The sequence below is a fragment of the Enoplosus armatus genome, chromosome 12 (assembly GCF_043641665.1).
Source record: "Enoplosus armatus isolate fEnoArm2 chromosome 12, fEnoArm2.hap1, whole genome shotgun sequence".
NCBI classification, from domain to species: Eukaryota; Metazoa; Chordata; class Actinopteri; order Centrarchiformes; family Enoplosidae; genus Enoplosus; species Enoplosus armatus.
In genome coordinates this window covers 21,039,083-21,055,718 of record NC_092191.1, presented here as the reverse complement: position 1 = coordinate 21,055,718, position 16,636 = coordinate 21,039,083, and the positions used below count along the sequence as shown (strand labels likewise).

At 46.3% G+C, this 16,636-nt stretch overlaps 1 protein-coding gene across 1 annotated transcript; it reads right to left on the bottom strand.

Moving 5' to 3' along the window:
* Positions 1-8,267: 8,267 nt before the first annotated feature.
* ogfrl1 (opioid growth factor receptor-like 1) lies at positions 8,268-15,542 on the bottom strand. Its single transcript, XM_070916348.1, has 8 exons — positions 15,357-15,542; positions 14,098-14,184; positions 13,897-13,975; positions 13,525-13,603; positions 13,005-13,071; positions 12,447-12,592; positions 10,642-11,200; positions 8,268-8,373 (listed from the first exon to the last, which is right to left on the bottom strand). The coding sequence occupies exons 1-7, from the start codon at positions 15,540-15,542 to the stop codon at positions 10,651-10,653; spliced, it is 1,194 nt and encodes a 397-aa protein (XP_070772449.1). The 3' UTR covers positions 8,268-8,373; positions 10,642-10,650.
* Positions 15,543-16,636: the final 1,094 nt, after the last annotated feature.

Genomic DNA, 16,636 nt, shown 5'->3' with positions numbered 1-16,636 from the left:
CCATCTGTTGTTGGGCAACAATGCACAGACAAGGTGCCAAAACGGGAGCACATGCACACACGACATAAAGCAAATGGCAAACAGTGTCGGCGGTGAGAGCGCGCACTCATCTGAAAAGGATGCTTCGACATTTCAGGATTGTGAACTAGACTGCAGAACTCAGAACAGGAGGCACAGCAAAGGTCAAAGCTCGAAAAGATGGACACGTAAGACAATTAACAGCCCGTAAGAATGTAGTGTAGAATATGTATATATAATATATATATATATATATATATATATATATATATAATACAGAATTATAATGTATGAGATGAACAAAAGTCAAATTAGAAAACACGCGACATTTGTTCGTATTAATTCAATTGCAACCCATGAAGCCTAATCCCAGACTTCACTGTACAACTGAAATCGTTCCATCCACTCTCAGGCGTCGGCCCTGTGTGACAAGCTAACGTTATTCTCAGGCAGTTACTTTCTAGTCAGCGTACAGCCTTACCTTTAACCCACGATTCCTCCACCTGTGGAGTCGATTTCTCCATCTCTGGCGTCAAATCCAAAAATGTACCGGTGCTCAAGGGTAGAAAGTAGCATACATTTAGAAATGAGAAGTATGTACAAAAATAAGATCTAAGAATCTACACATTTACAATATTTAAGTGAAAAAGTAAAAGTAAAAAATATATACAATAACAGTGTCTATGAATATATATATGTCTTGCACTGACACTTAAAGAATAAATAATGAGGTAGTATGTGACAGGTGAACTAGGTCCAGACGTTCCCTTCATTTTCCGTCAGCAAAGACAACAACAATAGCAACAGGGCATACTGCCCCCCCCCCCCGCCCCCCCGCCCCAGACTGAATATATATCATTTTGTTCTTGTGTTTGAACACTACTTCAAATTTCGCATAAAAAGGGGGGGCATCCCCAGCACACAACGACTTCCTCCAGCGCCACCGTGACGTTTTGACATTTGCGGTTAAGGTTGAAATGTCTTGACAACTAAACTATTACGAAGATTTCCATGAAGTTTGGCACGGACATGTCCACCTCAGGATGAACTGCATTAACTTCAGTTTTCGATTTTCTCATTCATGACCAAATACTCACAAAAACTGATGATGTTCCCATCAGCCTCAGCCAAACTCTTATTTTGTGCTAATAAGCAAATGTTTGCATGCTAACATGCTACACTACTTACACTTGGGAAACATGATACTTACTAAACATCAGTCATTTAGCATAGCAGCACTGTGGGAATTGTTAGCACACTGAAAGCAGAATCTAGCTCGAAGCGCCCGCTGAGCCTAAGCGAAGCCTCACAGAGCCGCTGCAGACTCTTCGTCTTGTTGGAAGGAGAATCCAGGCTGCACACTGACTCCCAGGAAGTCTAAAGATGTATGACACAACTTGGGGCCAGCTGTGAAGCACACAGACGCAGCGATTTGTCGCTATCTTGCTTCCATAATTCAGTGTCAGGAACAGGATGTTGAGGAAGAACATAATGTGGGAATGGAAAATGTTTTTGTGCATAAACATGAGTTGTCGTGTCTTTAACGTGGATACACTTCTTTCTTTTTTTTACTATGTGCGCCTCCCTCAGCCAACACCATGGACTAGGCTGGCAACACACTTCAACCTTCAGGAAGCCAACTCTGCCTTCAGACTGTGGTGCCTGGACCAGACCCTGGCCTTCACACAGAGTAACACAGAAAAGAGTCCAGCACCCAAGCTGCCCCAGCAAATCTAAAAGAGTCCGATTAAATCTCTCACAGGCTCCATTTCCTGCTGGATGATGACAGGGCGTAGTATGATTTATTATTATGCCATACAATGCATCAGCTTGGGTTCAAAATTGGGGCCTTGGTCTGACATGAATCGTTTGGAACCCTTAAGAGTTGAGTCACCTTGTTCAATAGTAGGTCTTTAGGGACTGATGCCCACCATGACCAGCACATTATGAAAAGGGTCTTCTATGAGAAACCAGGGACAGAAAGTCGGCAGACAACAGCTCCAAAGGGGCAGATGTCTCAATAAGGATTAGTAGTAGCAACCTTGTGCAAGACATTGAGAACAACAAGTAGGCCAAGAAAATCTCTTTTGGATCAATGATACTGTGTTTTCTGGGCATCAGTGACCGGCATGTTATATAAATGATAGAAGACTGTGATGTAACTGCCAAACAGAATGTCGCTCACCCTCAGGGGCCAGGAGTTGAATCACTACGTCGACTCCCTTCGGGGTCTCGTGGTGTACGGCAAAGCCCTCCGCCAATCAGTGAGAGACTCCTGCTGTCTCTCGAGCTTGCCGGGGCCGACTGCCCCTTTGTCGGTGAAAGGACGCTCTCCTCGAGGTGGGATCTTTCTCTTGGATCCAAGTGTTGCATTTGGGAAGTTGTCCTGGTTGGCCCTTCCTGCTCCCACACACATATTGCTTTGGCCTCTCTTCCTTCCTATGCATCTGAGGTTGCTGCATCCGGTGGATATCAGGATAATGCATCTGCACTCTGGTTAATACACCCTGGCCTGTACTTAATCTGCAGCTGAAAACTTGCTGCTGCCCATCTCTGCTTCAAACTACTAAATTTAGCTGAGTTTAAGTGCATTCGGGGATTATTCTCTGTATATACAAAAATGGACCACAATGTGAAATACTGCCCATGTCAGAGTGAAAAATTCAAGTTTAAAGGAGTTATAATTTTTGATCATTTCCCTGGGTTGAGCTCAGGCTCCTGCTGGTAAAAGCAATTACCCTTTCTGTCCCATCCTGCTCGTGGGCGAGTACAGCTCCTGAACCTCTGTTACTGGCATCTGTGTACAAAATGAAAGGAAGGTTAAAAAGACTGGTGCAGAGGTTGGGGTCATTTTCAGGGCATTGAAGGCATCTTTACATGCCGGATTCCATTTAGCGAGACCTTTCCTATTTCTTCCTCTGGGCTGCTCCTACTAACACTTTCATTTCAGTGGGCCTTGTTTGTACAGGCTAATCCTGGATACACTTGATTTCATCAGGATAGCAAATTCCTCCTGCTGAAACACGGTGTCCCAAACGCTGCGCTTCCTGTTTCAAGAAGCAGCATTTGTTGGGCTTTAATTTCAGGCCATATTTAGACAATTTGTCGAGAACTGAATGCAAATGAGAGAGTATCTTGTCACATCATCAGTGAAGACTGTAGATTTTCTTCCCCCAGACTCGTATGCACCAATCTTTGAAAGACAGCTGGTGCATCTGACAGGCATTCTGGTAGATTCAGATAAACCCATAGGTGTAGGGAGGGCTATTTTCTCTCTATCTGCGGGGAAAACCTCCACCTGCCAGTATTTGCTCGCAAGATCAAATGGAGAAAAAATACTTGCCCAGACTTGCCAATGATTCTTCTCGACTTGGGAGAGGATAATCATCTTTATGGGTCTCTTGCATTGAGTTTGTGATGATCCACGCAAACAAGGGTGTAGGCTTGATTTAGACAGTGGTGGTGCGAAATTTGCATTGCATTTCCTGGAATTCGAAACAATATATTATGGCTATATTTGCCTAGCTTTGGTCTTTCACATGGGATAAACCGATTTTTACCAATTACATCAGAGTGATGAGCTCAGTGAGATAACATGCGGCACGACAGGTCCGTCTCTCTCTGACACCTGTACCGACAGCCACTAAGTGATACGCCTTAACTGTTCGTGCGCTCAGAATGAGCGATGGTACAAACTGGTTTGAAACGAGGGAACGTTACAGCTCAGAGTGAAAACTCTTACCTGTCCACTCCTCTGTTCTTTCCCTGCCTGGCTTTCTCTCTCTTGCCTTTCCTGTCCCTCTCTCTGACGTCTGTGTTAACAACAAAGCATGGAAATGAATGGAGCTCCTGATTTGCAAACACAAAACTAGAATAGAAATAAGACCTTATGTCTCGTTTTCTTGACGTAAGTGGTGCTAATCCAGACTGCTGAATTAAGAGGATATAGCCACACAGATGGGATTTCAATCCTGGAAGAATGACGCTCCTCTTGTTTAGTATAATGCCGACATGAGAAGAACAAGAGAACAAGGACAGTTAATGTTGGCCAAATCAAAAGCAAAGCCAACAAACACCAATAGATACTCTATTTCTATAAAACTCATATGCAGTTAATATCAAATTAGTGGTGGGGGCAATTTTAGGCAATCAGAAAAGTGGCAGGGACACAAAATCTCACAAAATGAGTCCCATCGTTCAACTGGGGCCTGGAATGATACCTTGAATCAAGCTCTTCACCTCTTGGTTCATTTTAGCAGTGGTCCCGCACTGGTAGCGCATCGCCTGTGGGGGCCTGTTAAATCAGGAAGAACACACTGCTCATCAGACTGGAGTTTAGTTTGGTCCATACTCACTCTAACAGTGTTTACACCAGCACTGGTCATACTCACACCATTCTCTGATCCAGCGGATCAATGATGAAAGTCTCAGCTAGTTTCTGATGTCCGTAAAGGTACACGCGTCATTGTTTTGGATTACTCAGACACACACACACAGCTCATTTATCCCCATGAACTCTCTTTCAGTCAGCTTGCACAACAAGCCAAACAAGCCAGGATAGCTCCACACCAATCGCCAAGTAGCCCTACACTGCCTCAACACGCGCTCGGCCTCTTTTTCTGCTCGAGCGCACATTATGGACGTCCTCCTCATTCTGTCAGTATGAATCAGGTGAGTGTGCACGTAGGAGATACACAAAAACAGGCACGCACAGGGACGCTTGTGTGTAGTGATGCAGGCCATGGTGTGATATCCTTGCCATTTTCAAGAGATATTTACCTGCCCGTTTCAATCGTTGAAATTCCAAAAGAGGGGTCTCGAATTCTCAGGTTGCACCGTACAGACGGGGTGGTTTCGTAGATTGGAGTCACAGTAGCTTGGGCTACACAGTGAGTCCAGTAGAGAAGATCGTCACATCTTGACTTCATTCTCAGCGGTAAAATGAGACCCAGGCTGCGGTCGAATAGCCCTTTTTTTGCTTTGGAAGGTTCCTAACTGAGTGAAATGACCCGGAAGTATCTGAGCGGCAGCCATGATAAGAGCTGGTTCGAATTCTCTAAATGCAAAGGAAAGGTGCTCCAGTGCTTCCTTTCTTATCTCCTATCTTTAGCATAGGGCCATCCTTTACCAAAAGGAAAGGAGACAACGCCTTCCCACAATTCCTTGCAGTAGCATTACGTAAGTGCAGTCGGATTCTCTCAGCGCCGCGGCTGTCTCTTCCTGAGCCCTTATGAATTCTCCCTCTCAGCTTTCCTTGACCTCATCGATGACCGATCTTGTTTGGAAGACAGACTTGAACATCAATCAGCGTTCAGGGCTAATCACGGGCCTGACATGTGTTCCCTATAAAAGCATTCATCTTTATGTTTATTATACAGACAGAACAATACTTCTTGTGTTTTTTAAACTGCATCGTGTGTAGATCTTACCTCAGCCGAGTGAAGCTGCTGTCCCTTGACACTTCATCTCTCCTGCCTAGTGTTTTCTCATCAAGGCAGCAGAGACGAGTGGAGGGGCCGACGCCGTCACTGCTGGGAAAGAGAAGAAAGGGTCAGTGGGACCTGAGGTGAGTAGCAGTTCTTTGAAGCCCCGTCACATCTCTCTGCCTGAGCCCTCTCCTGACGGCAGCGAGCTTCCTAATCATATCCCTCTCATTATCTCCCAGCCCCTTTGTGGAGAAAACACTCGCTGGAGAGAGTTTCTTCAGTCGGTTTGCCATTCAGATAATGTAAGGCTCCCCGTGCCTCTCCAGCTCTCTTTACCGGGAACTCTAATCCTGTTACTCTGCTGCAACAGATGTGCCCTTTGTACCGAAGAATCGGAGAGTATTTCTCTCTTGTCTCGCCTCCAGAAGGCACAGGCATCACACGTTTGACTGTAGAAGAAGAAGACGCTTCGGGACTGGCCGTGTACATGATGATGATACCTCAAAACTACGTTCGAAACGTCAGTAATGGCTGTCAAAGCTACAAACTGTCGTAATATGTACATTTTGCAAATGCATTTGCAGGCAGAATATCTGCGTGCCCGTCCCTTTGTTCCGTTTGCCATGCCTGCCAAAATCCATCTCTTCCCACCTGAAAATAAATAACGTGTGCGATTGTCTAAAATGTAAACATGATGACGTTAGGATAGATTAACAAGCCTTCATGCTCATTATTCCAAGCAAAACTCTTAACCGCTGCGTTCACAAGTGAGACACGAAATGACCCCGCAGTTATGGATCCTGACGAGGACACATTTCAGCCAAGTCTTAACAGAAGCTGATGACTCCACAGGTCCAGCACACAGGACACATGTGAGACAATGTGAGACTGTTTCACTGAAATACCAGACATGAGCCTGGGCATTGTTATCTCTGTGTTCTGTAGTCATAATATATTGATCTCTTAAAGGATCAACAACTCTTTCTGTCTTTCTGGTTAAAGTTTCTAATGAGTTGAAATGACTTGGTGTGTCAGCTCTGCCTGTAACTACGACATCCAAGCCAACATACAAGCGGATAACACTATGGCAGAAAGGGAAGAGGATGATGTCCGTAGGTTCCATAGGTGCAGCTTACTCTAACCTGAAATGAGTCTTGGGACTCCAGAAACATGGCAATTTGTTTTGTCAGGAGCACACGGTCTTTTTAGCCTCACCTGCGCCTGTCCAGTGACTTGCAGTGAAATTGACTGCACTGAAGTAGAAGGAAGGTCGCGGTATGGGGGTGTGTCAGACACAATGTCAAAGATGAGACGGTTTGTGCCTGCCACCGCCTGCCCGCTCACACCGGGTGGCGCTCCCGGTGCGAGCCCCCCTGGATGTCGAGCAAAACTGAGCAAGCGTGTTTCATTCTAACTGTGCACACCCGCTGCTGCTGAGGTGGTGATCCAATCTCTGGTCTGCAAATTCACAAGTGCATTCACAAGGTGGGCACTCAGTCCAAGCGGCTGAAACAAACGGAAGAGTCCGGTGTGGTTTGTGGCTTGACGCCTCCCAATCCAGCGGGGTTCAGAAAGCTGCACGGTCCCTCACAAAATGCATCATCGACACAGCTCACCGCAACAGTGCTCACGCCCACGTTTTCAGGTACAGACTGCTCCATATGTTTATGTACAGTATGTGTGTGTGAAACTGGGAAAAACACTGTGTGTGCTGTTGAAGTGTTAACTCTCGCCTCAGATTGTCAGGTACGTTGAAATTGGAGCGTTAACTTATTGCCCATATTTATTCCCACCACACGTCTAACCTCAGAGTAAGACAGAAGAGGAGAGAAAACATGACAAAAAAAAATGTGTTGCGGACATGGAAGGCATCGTGTCGGTTTGCTGGTTTATGTGTGTACTAAAATCGTGAAGTAATACTAATGTGAGTGGAAATTTTGTAGCTTTAAGGGAATAGTTCAACATTTTGGGAAAACACACTCTTTCACTCTTTGTGAGAGAGAATTTCCCTCCAAGAGTGAAAGCACTAGCAGGACCTGGGCAGTGATTAGCCTAGCTTAGCATAAAGGCTGGAAGCAGGGAGGCATAGGGCTTTGAAGGTCACTCATTAACACAGTGCCTCTTCTGTTTCTTGAATCCGTGCGCAAACGGAACGGTGAGAACGTCCTTGTGGTTTTAGGGGGCGTTGACGAACGACGGCCAGATCAGCGGCTTCCTGGAGCGCTGCGCCGTCACAATGAGGTTGCCAGGTTTGGTACTAGCATGCCTTTCCAGAGTGTTAATTAGCAAGCCGCAGAGGTGTTGATGCTTCCAACCCGTGTGCTAACCGCCTCTCAAGTTGACCTAAATTGTCTTCTCAAACTAGTCCAACATCGTGACAACATGTCGTATAGTGACAGCAGATGGAGGGCATAGTTGACCTGTCGCTCAGTGTGAAGCCGCCCACCGTGTCAGTCATGGATTATGTTTCTGACAGTATTGTGTGTGTGTGTGTGGCATCGACGTGCGTATTAATACTGCGTTAGTTCCAGTCAGATTAGAGGCTCTGACGTCGGACAGACGTTTCTGAAGTCAGGCGTGCGATCTCGGTTATATTAAGTGTTTGAAAAGCGAACCCCTTTGCATGTCTAATCCCCCGCTGTGAGTTTATTCAACGGTGGTATCTGTTCAGCCTTTGGCAGAAGAACCCGTGGCTCTTTGGCTCCAACCAAAGAGATTATTCCTGCAGCCCGGAGCAGCTCTGCACCTGACAAATGTGTGCTTACCGACTACAATAAAACACATACAGTGCCAACTTTCATTAAACACTTCCAGATGACAAAATTCTCAATCCACATCCCCATTTTTATTTGAGTCAAGAGTGGCAAAAGTTCACATTTCAGGGCAAATGTCCACACTGGCGTCTCCAGCAAGCATAGTGAATATCCACCTATGGAACAATCACATTTTTATCAATAAGCCAGATACAGTTTCAAGTATTATATATCACTAACCTCTCCTCTACACCAATTCTTACGGGATTTATTCCTGCTGTTACTGTACATTAATACTCATACTGTATATGACTATAATGCAAACAATAATGTCAATATCAAAATGCTGTACAAAAAAAACAGGATGTACGGGAAATTAGTGGGAAAAGACACTCCTTACAGCATACAGATAAACATAAAAAATACAAAAAAGGCACTTAAGAATATCAGATACACACACCCATACACACACATATATATATGTACACTAAAAAAATCAGATACTTGAGCCCATGTTATCACGCAATTCACCTGAAAAGTTTTTACAATTATATCAGATACACTTGGCTGTGGAGCAATGCAGAGACCTTATCTATGCTAATATTACGCAAGGCCTCATCCTACAAGGACGTTTGAACCCCCGATCATACGCGTCGTTGCCGTCTCAACACCTCACATGGCTTTTGATTTCACAGATATCTATTGCAACCAGGAACTCAAACGTCTGTGTCGAAATGATACTTCGAATTAAACAAAAATGGCCCCAGCTGGCCCCTGTTGGCCGACTGGACTGCAAATGTCCACAGTGTCACCACGTTGTATGCGCAGCCTGGTTGGACACATATCGTTATTGCCAAATGACTGCAAGGTTAGAACGATGTGAAAACAATCGCGGCAAATGTGGCATTATATATGCAGCTCTGCTTGTAAATCAACCATCTGGAGGAACCCACAGCGCTTTCAACAGGAAGACACAGATTGTCAAAAAAAAGTGCAACGCACACACACACACACACACACACACACACACACACACACACACACACACACACACACACACACACACACACCACCCGTCTGATCACATCATTAACTTCAGTCACAGTTCACGTCCAATCACCTCGTCCACTTGAGCATAGAGGGGGCTTTTCGGTGACGCAACACCCTCCGTGGCAGCCATATTGGAGGGTTTTTGATTTTTTTTTTTTTTTTGCTATTGACAATAGCAGCTAAAAAGAGCATGGTCCTGTGCTGTTTTTCACAACTCAGTCACCATCAAATCAAACATTCGATCTGTAATGATCTGTCGGAATGTGCTCACGGCTCACTCTGATCTGTTGCACGCCCTGTTAGCCTGAGTCAACTAACTTTTTTGGACAAGTGGCAGCCTTAAAACTACTGCTGCTAACACGGGCTAGCTGATGTAGCTTCGTTTGCGCTGCCAAGGTATCTCGCTACAACTACCTTCAACAGTGGATGTTAGCATTTGATTAGCCGTGTACTATAGTTAGCCATCTTTTGCACTTTTACAGTGGACCTCCATGGTGCCAGTCTGGTATTGAGAGAGTACTGATGTCACTAAAAAGCTTCCCTATTCTCAAGTGTTTCTTAAAGATATCAAGTCACTAACAAGTCGGGTTTTTGTTTGTTTTTGCTCTATAGTTATGTACAATTTTCGGAGAGGGAGCGCCTACCTTCAAGCAGATAAATATTGAGTTGTCCCTGCTATTATTAACAACAAAGTGAGGATGGATTTCATGTCAAAATTCAAAATATTGCTACGGCAAATTAGCCCCTTCCCCTCTTTTGTGATCCTTTCGCAGGATTTCAAACTACATAAAACTTTATTCTTCCTGATCTCTCTCTCTCACTCTCTCTTCACATTATAATATTCACTGTACGGGAGCGAGCGCCGTCGTCAAGCTCCAGCTACGATGTCGGACGAGTGTAAGCAGGGCTTTTGTTTTCCCAAAACCGCCGCGAGACCAACAAGCCTGGGCTTCGGTGGTCAGGATCCACATTTCACCTCCTGCCACGCGCCAAGACGTTAAATAAGGCAATCTTCTGTCTGCGTTTGTTCCGTAATCATAGCCCTGTTGAGGAAAAGCCTTGTAACACGCGTTTCGGGTCCTCTACTGGATTAGACGGTTTCGGGATGTGGTCCGAGTTTGTTTAGCTCGGCTCAGGTTATGACCCCCCACCCCCATACACACCTTTCCAATCCCCCCCAATCCCACCCCATGGTAAGCCCTTAACCCTGAATTGATTCTAATGACACGTCAGATTCTACAAATGTGTTCTACGATCACTGTTATGACCCAAAGTTTCAGTGTGGGGGGGGGGGAATCGTCAAAAAGCTTCAACTCAGAATAAACAATGATTTTTTTTTTTCTTTACAATTGACTGGTTAAATTTCTGCCTTGATAACTTGATAACAATCAAACCTTTTTTCCCTACAAAGGAACGATCTCATTGTACTCGTTCCTCTCCCCTCTAGCTCCAGCCATCATCAGCGCTCCCTCCAGTCCGGCCATGTTGGAGCCGAGTCCTGCGCAGCCCTTCAGCCCCCCTCCAGCCAGGTCCTGGCACATCATGGCGTTGTGGGAAGACACAATAATCCTGCTACTTGCAGATGTGGAGGTGGTGCTCTCCTCCCCCCTCCTCTGTTGCTCCGGCGTCGGAGCAGGCGCTCTGATCCCGCTGCTTCCAGCACCTACGCTGCCTCCGACACCACCCCCTCCCCTTTTAGGCGGCGGGCCCCAGAGGAAGGCGTGGGCGGGCCTGTAGTGCTGGCGGGCGTAGCGGAGCAGGCGCCTGCGGGTGGCCGGCAGGCGGACGGTGTAGACGTAGTACTCCAGGACGCTGTGCTGCATGTTGGGAATGGTGTTGTGGCACAGCGACTCCTCCAGGAACAGGCGAACCAGCGGGGCTTTGAAGGCCTCATAGCCAAGCTCGCCCAGGGACTTCAGGATGCGAGTGATCCGCAAGTAGTTGTGCTGGGACCTTGACAGAACAAAGCGGAGGCTTCTGTTAGGTGACCATAAACGGCAACATGACTGTGATGACTGCATTTTCCCTGGAGGACATTTTGACAGGAAAAGCACAGGTGTCCTGCCATTGTTCATGTAAAAAAAAGGCCTATTACAGTCTTCTTATATCACAATGAATGGTACTGTAGAATGACCATTGTGTTCATTTCATCAACGTACCCGTCAAAATAAAGGCTTAACGCTCATGAATAGACGGACAAATGGACCATTCAACGACCTGCATGCGTCTGTGGAGCCCCACTCTGTATTTTCTCCACCGACCAAAGATGTCTCCGAAGTCAGATTAGGTGCTAGACTTGCTGCAGTTAACATGCTTCATTTTAACTCACACCAGCGTACTGGCCGACCATCTAAACCATCTAAACGAGTAACCATTCACATCAAAGATGTCGACAAGCCTTAGAATGCTTGAAAGACTAAAAACTGGGGGGGGGGGGAAAGAATGCGTGACGAAAATGACAGTAAAGTTCCCCTGATGAAAACTAGACCAAACCCTTTAATACTTGTTGCCTACTAGTCAAATGTGAATAAACTAACATTTTCACCAAAAGACTGAAGACTAGATCAAAATCAGGTGCTAAACATGACGCTGCCCGACTAACACAGAGCCCGAATCATTAAGACTTGTCTGTTTCTGACGGTTGTTTGGCCTGAGAGGAACCTCGAAGCCACAGTCCACCAGATGCAGAAGCAGGTGTGAATATCTGACGGGATGTTCAAGAGCAAGAGAAGGGAATAAAACCGTACCGAAGCAGCTGCTTTATGGCGGAGAATGTGTTGTTTTTCATGCGGCTGGGGTAATAAACAATTAGCATCCGATGCTAAGGTTTGGAGGTGGTTTTGGACTTCAGGAGGTTGTAGTAATAGCACTGAGACCGTGCTGGGTAGAATGTCGTTCAGGTGGCTCTTCGGCAGGGAAACGACTTCTCTCGAGCCAGGAAACCATCCAAATCCTTTAAAAACCCCTTTAAGTGAGCCGTTAACCGTCTGTTTGTTGACACATTTGGCTGCTGACAGAAGAACTATTAAGTTGCGCGGGATTTCGAGCGATCGCTTTGCTAAAAAGGACACAAAACTGGCAACTGAGCCGTAAGTTCACACACATTCGGGCTGCACTTCTGTACCCCTGGGCTCCTGCACAGTGTGTATGTGTGTATGTGTGTATGTGTGTGTGTGTGTGTGTGTGTGTGCGCGCTTACTCGTTAAGGTGCTGGAAGCGCTCCTGCCAGTTGGAAGCCCGAGCGACATTACCGCTCTTATCCAGCAGTTTGATGCCATAGAAGTCCAGCATCAGGGAATAGGCCGCCAGGAATCTCCGCTTCGCTTCCCGAGTGCTTTGGAATTCCTGACAAGATTTAACGCAGCAGATCAGAGACCAGCAGACAGGCGCAGCGCCACCTTTCTGTTTGGCATCAACATGCATTTTGGGGGATCGGGACATCAAATCTACGCGTAAATGCACTCTCGTCTGGCAAAAGACAATGTTTGCACTCATTGACGATGGAATGTCAAATAACTGCTGCTCCACACAGGGCATGCGCCGACTGTCTTAAGTGCAGCGCCGTCATTCAAAATGTAAAAACAACACCCTGTGTTAATAGAAGGAATGCTTTTCATTTAGTGGTTGAATGGAAGATGTGCTCTTAGCGCTTATGCAATGGGGAAGTGCAAACAAACCAGACGTGCAGCAGGAAGGACGTTCACGGGCGCCAGCGTGTCTGTATGTGCGTGCAAGCTCGTCTACTTGTGTGTCTTACTTTGATCTCGTCCTGAGTCAGTTCGTGTGCGTAGAAGTTGAGCCCTTGTTCTCTTAATGGGAACAGCCTGCCACGCGGAAGAGGAAGGGAAAAAAAACAAAGATAAAATACACGTTTGTTGACTGGACGACTTCGATTGTTATGCAAGTGTCCTTTTCGCTACGGGCGCTATTTTTTGTCACCGTAAAAGTTAGCACCGCTGATGCTCCCTAATGCCAGTCCACAGTTGCGTGACCATTAGCCCCTCCCCCAAACAGTGATTAACCAATCACAGCTTAACAACCGTAGCTCTCATGTTAGCTGCAAATATTAGCATGCCCGGCTTAACAGCTCTCGCTACCTACAATCGTAACTGCGTTCGTTTGTGGGGCTACAGGTTATGCTAAAAAGTGGCACTTTCCCGGATGCTGTGAGAGTTCAAGCTAACGGTAGCGCTTCTGCCCTGCTCTCTATTGGATTTGCGGGAGATCTGTGCCATCACATACGAGGAAAATGAAAATAGACAGATGAAAAGTCTCACCACTGAATGTAGGTGTGATTGTGCTCCAGTTTGTCATAGTCGCCTCTCCACTTTGTCAGAATCTCCTCTATATAGATACCTGAGAAGAGACAGGGGCGCTAATTAGCACACACACACACACATTTCTAGCGCGTATGCATGTGTACTGTGCGAGTGTGTGTGTGTGTGTGTGTGTGTGAGAGAGAGTGTTTAAACATTGGATCAGTCCACTAATCTGCTAGTCTTTCCCAGTCAAACATGACCTTTAGCCAAACAAAACTCACTAAGCCCAAAACCAACATTGCTTTGCTCCACAATGGCAGGAGGTCTGCATGCATAGAGAAAGAGAGTAAGTGTGTGTGTGTGTGTGTGTGTGTGTGTGTGTGATCTCACCATCAGGTACTAGAGGGATCTTGTTCAGGTAGAAGCGCAGGTTGCGGTACTCGTTGGGTTGCCGGGACTTTCTGTAGTTCTGCAGCCAAAACACACACACATCAAAGAGATCATGCTGGGGGGGGGGGGGGTCTACAATATTGAAAAAGCAACTGTGAGTGTCAATAACACCATTGTTTTTTTGTTTTGTTGTGCTTGTACCGGGTAGCTATGACGGTATTTGTAGAGGTCCCTGGCAGCATAGAAACTCCTCTTCATCTTTGGAAGGGACTCTGGGGATTCAGTCAGCTGGGAGAGGGAGGGAGGAAGGAAGGAAGACAGACAGACAGGGAGACAGACAGGGAGACAGACAGAAATGACTTCAGTTCAAATGCAGATCTGACACAAAAGCATCCTGGGCTTTAACGGATGCGGCGCAGCACTCATCTACCATTCAGCTGAATTAAAAGCCCTGACTTTGCTTTTGAGGTCGAGGGCTGTCATCATCCATTTCTTTCTAGCAAAAGGAGGACAATTCACACCAGAGCCGCCGTACAATCGCTACAAAAAGGACGCCGGAAACTAGATCTGATTCTCAAATGAAATCTGGGTCATGCTAACTTCCACTGGTCAGAAAGGCTCGCAGTGTACGCCGACCCTGTTACGTCTAACTACATCTGTGTATATCCCACGTAGAGGACAGTCTAACTTATTAAAGCAATTAAAATAATCTAACAGGGAGCGATCGAGTGAACTGCAGTTTCTCAAAAAAGTCCCATTATAACCTGCTGGTTTTTAATATTCCAAAACAGCAGGAAGCAGGCTCATAACAACCCTCCACCCAACTATTCTGATAATTCAGGACCATGATAATGGGGCTGTAGTCTAATCAAATATCTTGATACTTTTAATATTATTATATATAATTACACACCAGCAGGCAGACAGTGTAATTTCCACATGGAGAGGCAATATTGGGAATAGCCAAATTAACTAACAAAATGATGTGTACACTGTGTGTGTCACCACATGGTGATACTGGCACACAGCATCATACAGTATATAAAACGAGGTTTGATACTTCAAATTATAAAAATTCGTCAAAAGTTGTAATCCACCAAACAGCAATTTATGCCAATGAATCTCATTTTTGACAACAGCCTCCCATCACTTAGTGCATCTCGGTGAAAGTGGCAGTAGTATATGCTCAGCGTCGAAGTAAAGTTCACACCATGCGAGCGTAACGTTGTATTTTCCGCACACAGCCGAGGTTACATAAAATTGGCATATTCTTGAATGAAGTTTGGCGTACGCTCGCCTCGACAGGACAGCAGCGTGTTATCGGTTACTCGGCTGCCCTTTCCGTGTCCCCGGCCTTGTCGATATTGAGCGGTGCCACGCATGTTACCCGCCCCCCGCCCCCCCCCCCGCCCCGCCGCCCCATTGTGTCACCACATGCTGCTAGGCTACCGCACCGTTACCTGCGGGGACGCATCTCCGGGGTCTCCGGCGGCCCGGTCGCTCTCCGCCGGGCTGACGGAGTCGGAGACGCCGCTGTCATCTTCAGCCGCCGGCTCGTCGCTCTCCGAGTCCGACCCCCACGTCGAGTCGCATTCCTCAACGGTGCTCGGCTCCTTGAGACGCCAGCTGCCCAACAGATTTCCCATTTAAAAAAACATGCAACACCCGCTCTCCTTTATTATCCTCTTCTCTGCACAAAAATGGCTACATCATTTTACTCACAACCTCGGGCTTTTTTTTTGTTTGTTTTTGTTGTGTTTTGTGGCTCTGCAGAGCGCTGAGCTCTCACTGCCCTCAGAGCGGAGCTTTTAAATGGCAGAAAGAAGAGGAGGGGGGCGGGGGGGGGATTTCCAGATCGGCGACGATGATGCGTCTGCGTGTATGAGGGGCGATTAGTGCCACAAGCGAAGCAGGAGGAGGTCTGAAACCCACAAACCGTGACTTTTGCCATAAATGCATAAATGTTACTGTCTCGACGGTTGCTAGAAATATCATCACCCGGTAATTGGCGGCGATTGTAGGCCTATATGTCAGTGGTAAACTAATTAAAGAACTACAAAGAAAAACAGTTTATTGATCAGCCATAGATTTGGGTGATTATTAACATTAAAACAGCTTGCTGCCATCACTAAATGAAGCCATGTGGCAGCACTGTGGTGAATCTATCCATAGTAGATGCGGTCGGCGTCACTCTTTTGGTGCGGCTGGTTTAAGCTCCTCAGTCATACGACGTAAATGTTAGCGCGTCCCTGTGGCGATCCTGTGGCTGGTCTTTGTTTTCTGCCAGATATTTGATGTTTGTCTTTTTAAACTGCAGGTGTTTTCGCACAGTGGATGGAATGTGTACATGTCGATAGGAAGGTTAAGGTTTAGTGCTTCAGCCGCATTTTATAACAATATCTGAAAACAGAATGTGTAAATCCAGCAATAATCATATAAATTGTCCTTGTTTTCCACGATTTACATTAGAATCTATATGCTCTTTGTTCCTCACTATTTGTACCCCCAGTATTTGATAGTTCACAGCGTTGCTGACTGATCCCTTGTTTCCTCTCATCCCGCCGCTGTGGGGCATTAATCACCCCCCATACAGATTCCCGGTAACAGCAGCATCAGGACCAGAGCTTGCGTCACGTGACACCGGGACAGAGGGGAAGGTTACTGTACCCCGCGTCGGTGTCAGTCCGGGAACAAAGGGAAACAGGGAAGTCCTCTTTTGGACAATCCGAGCTATATTGTG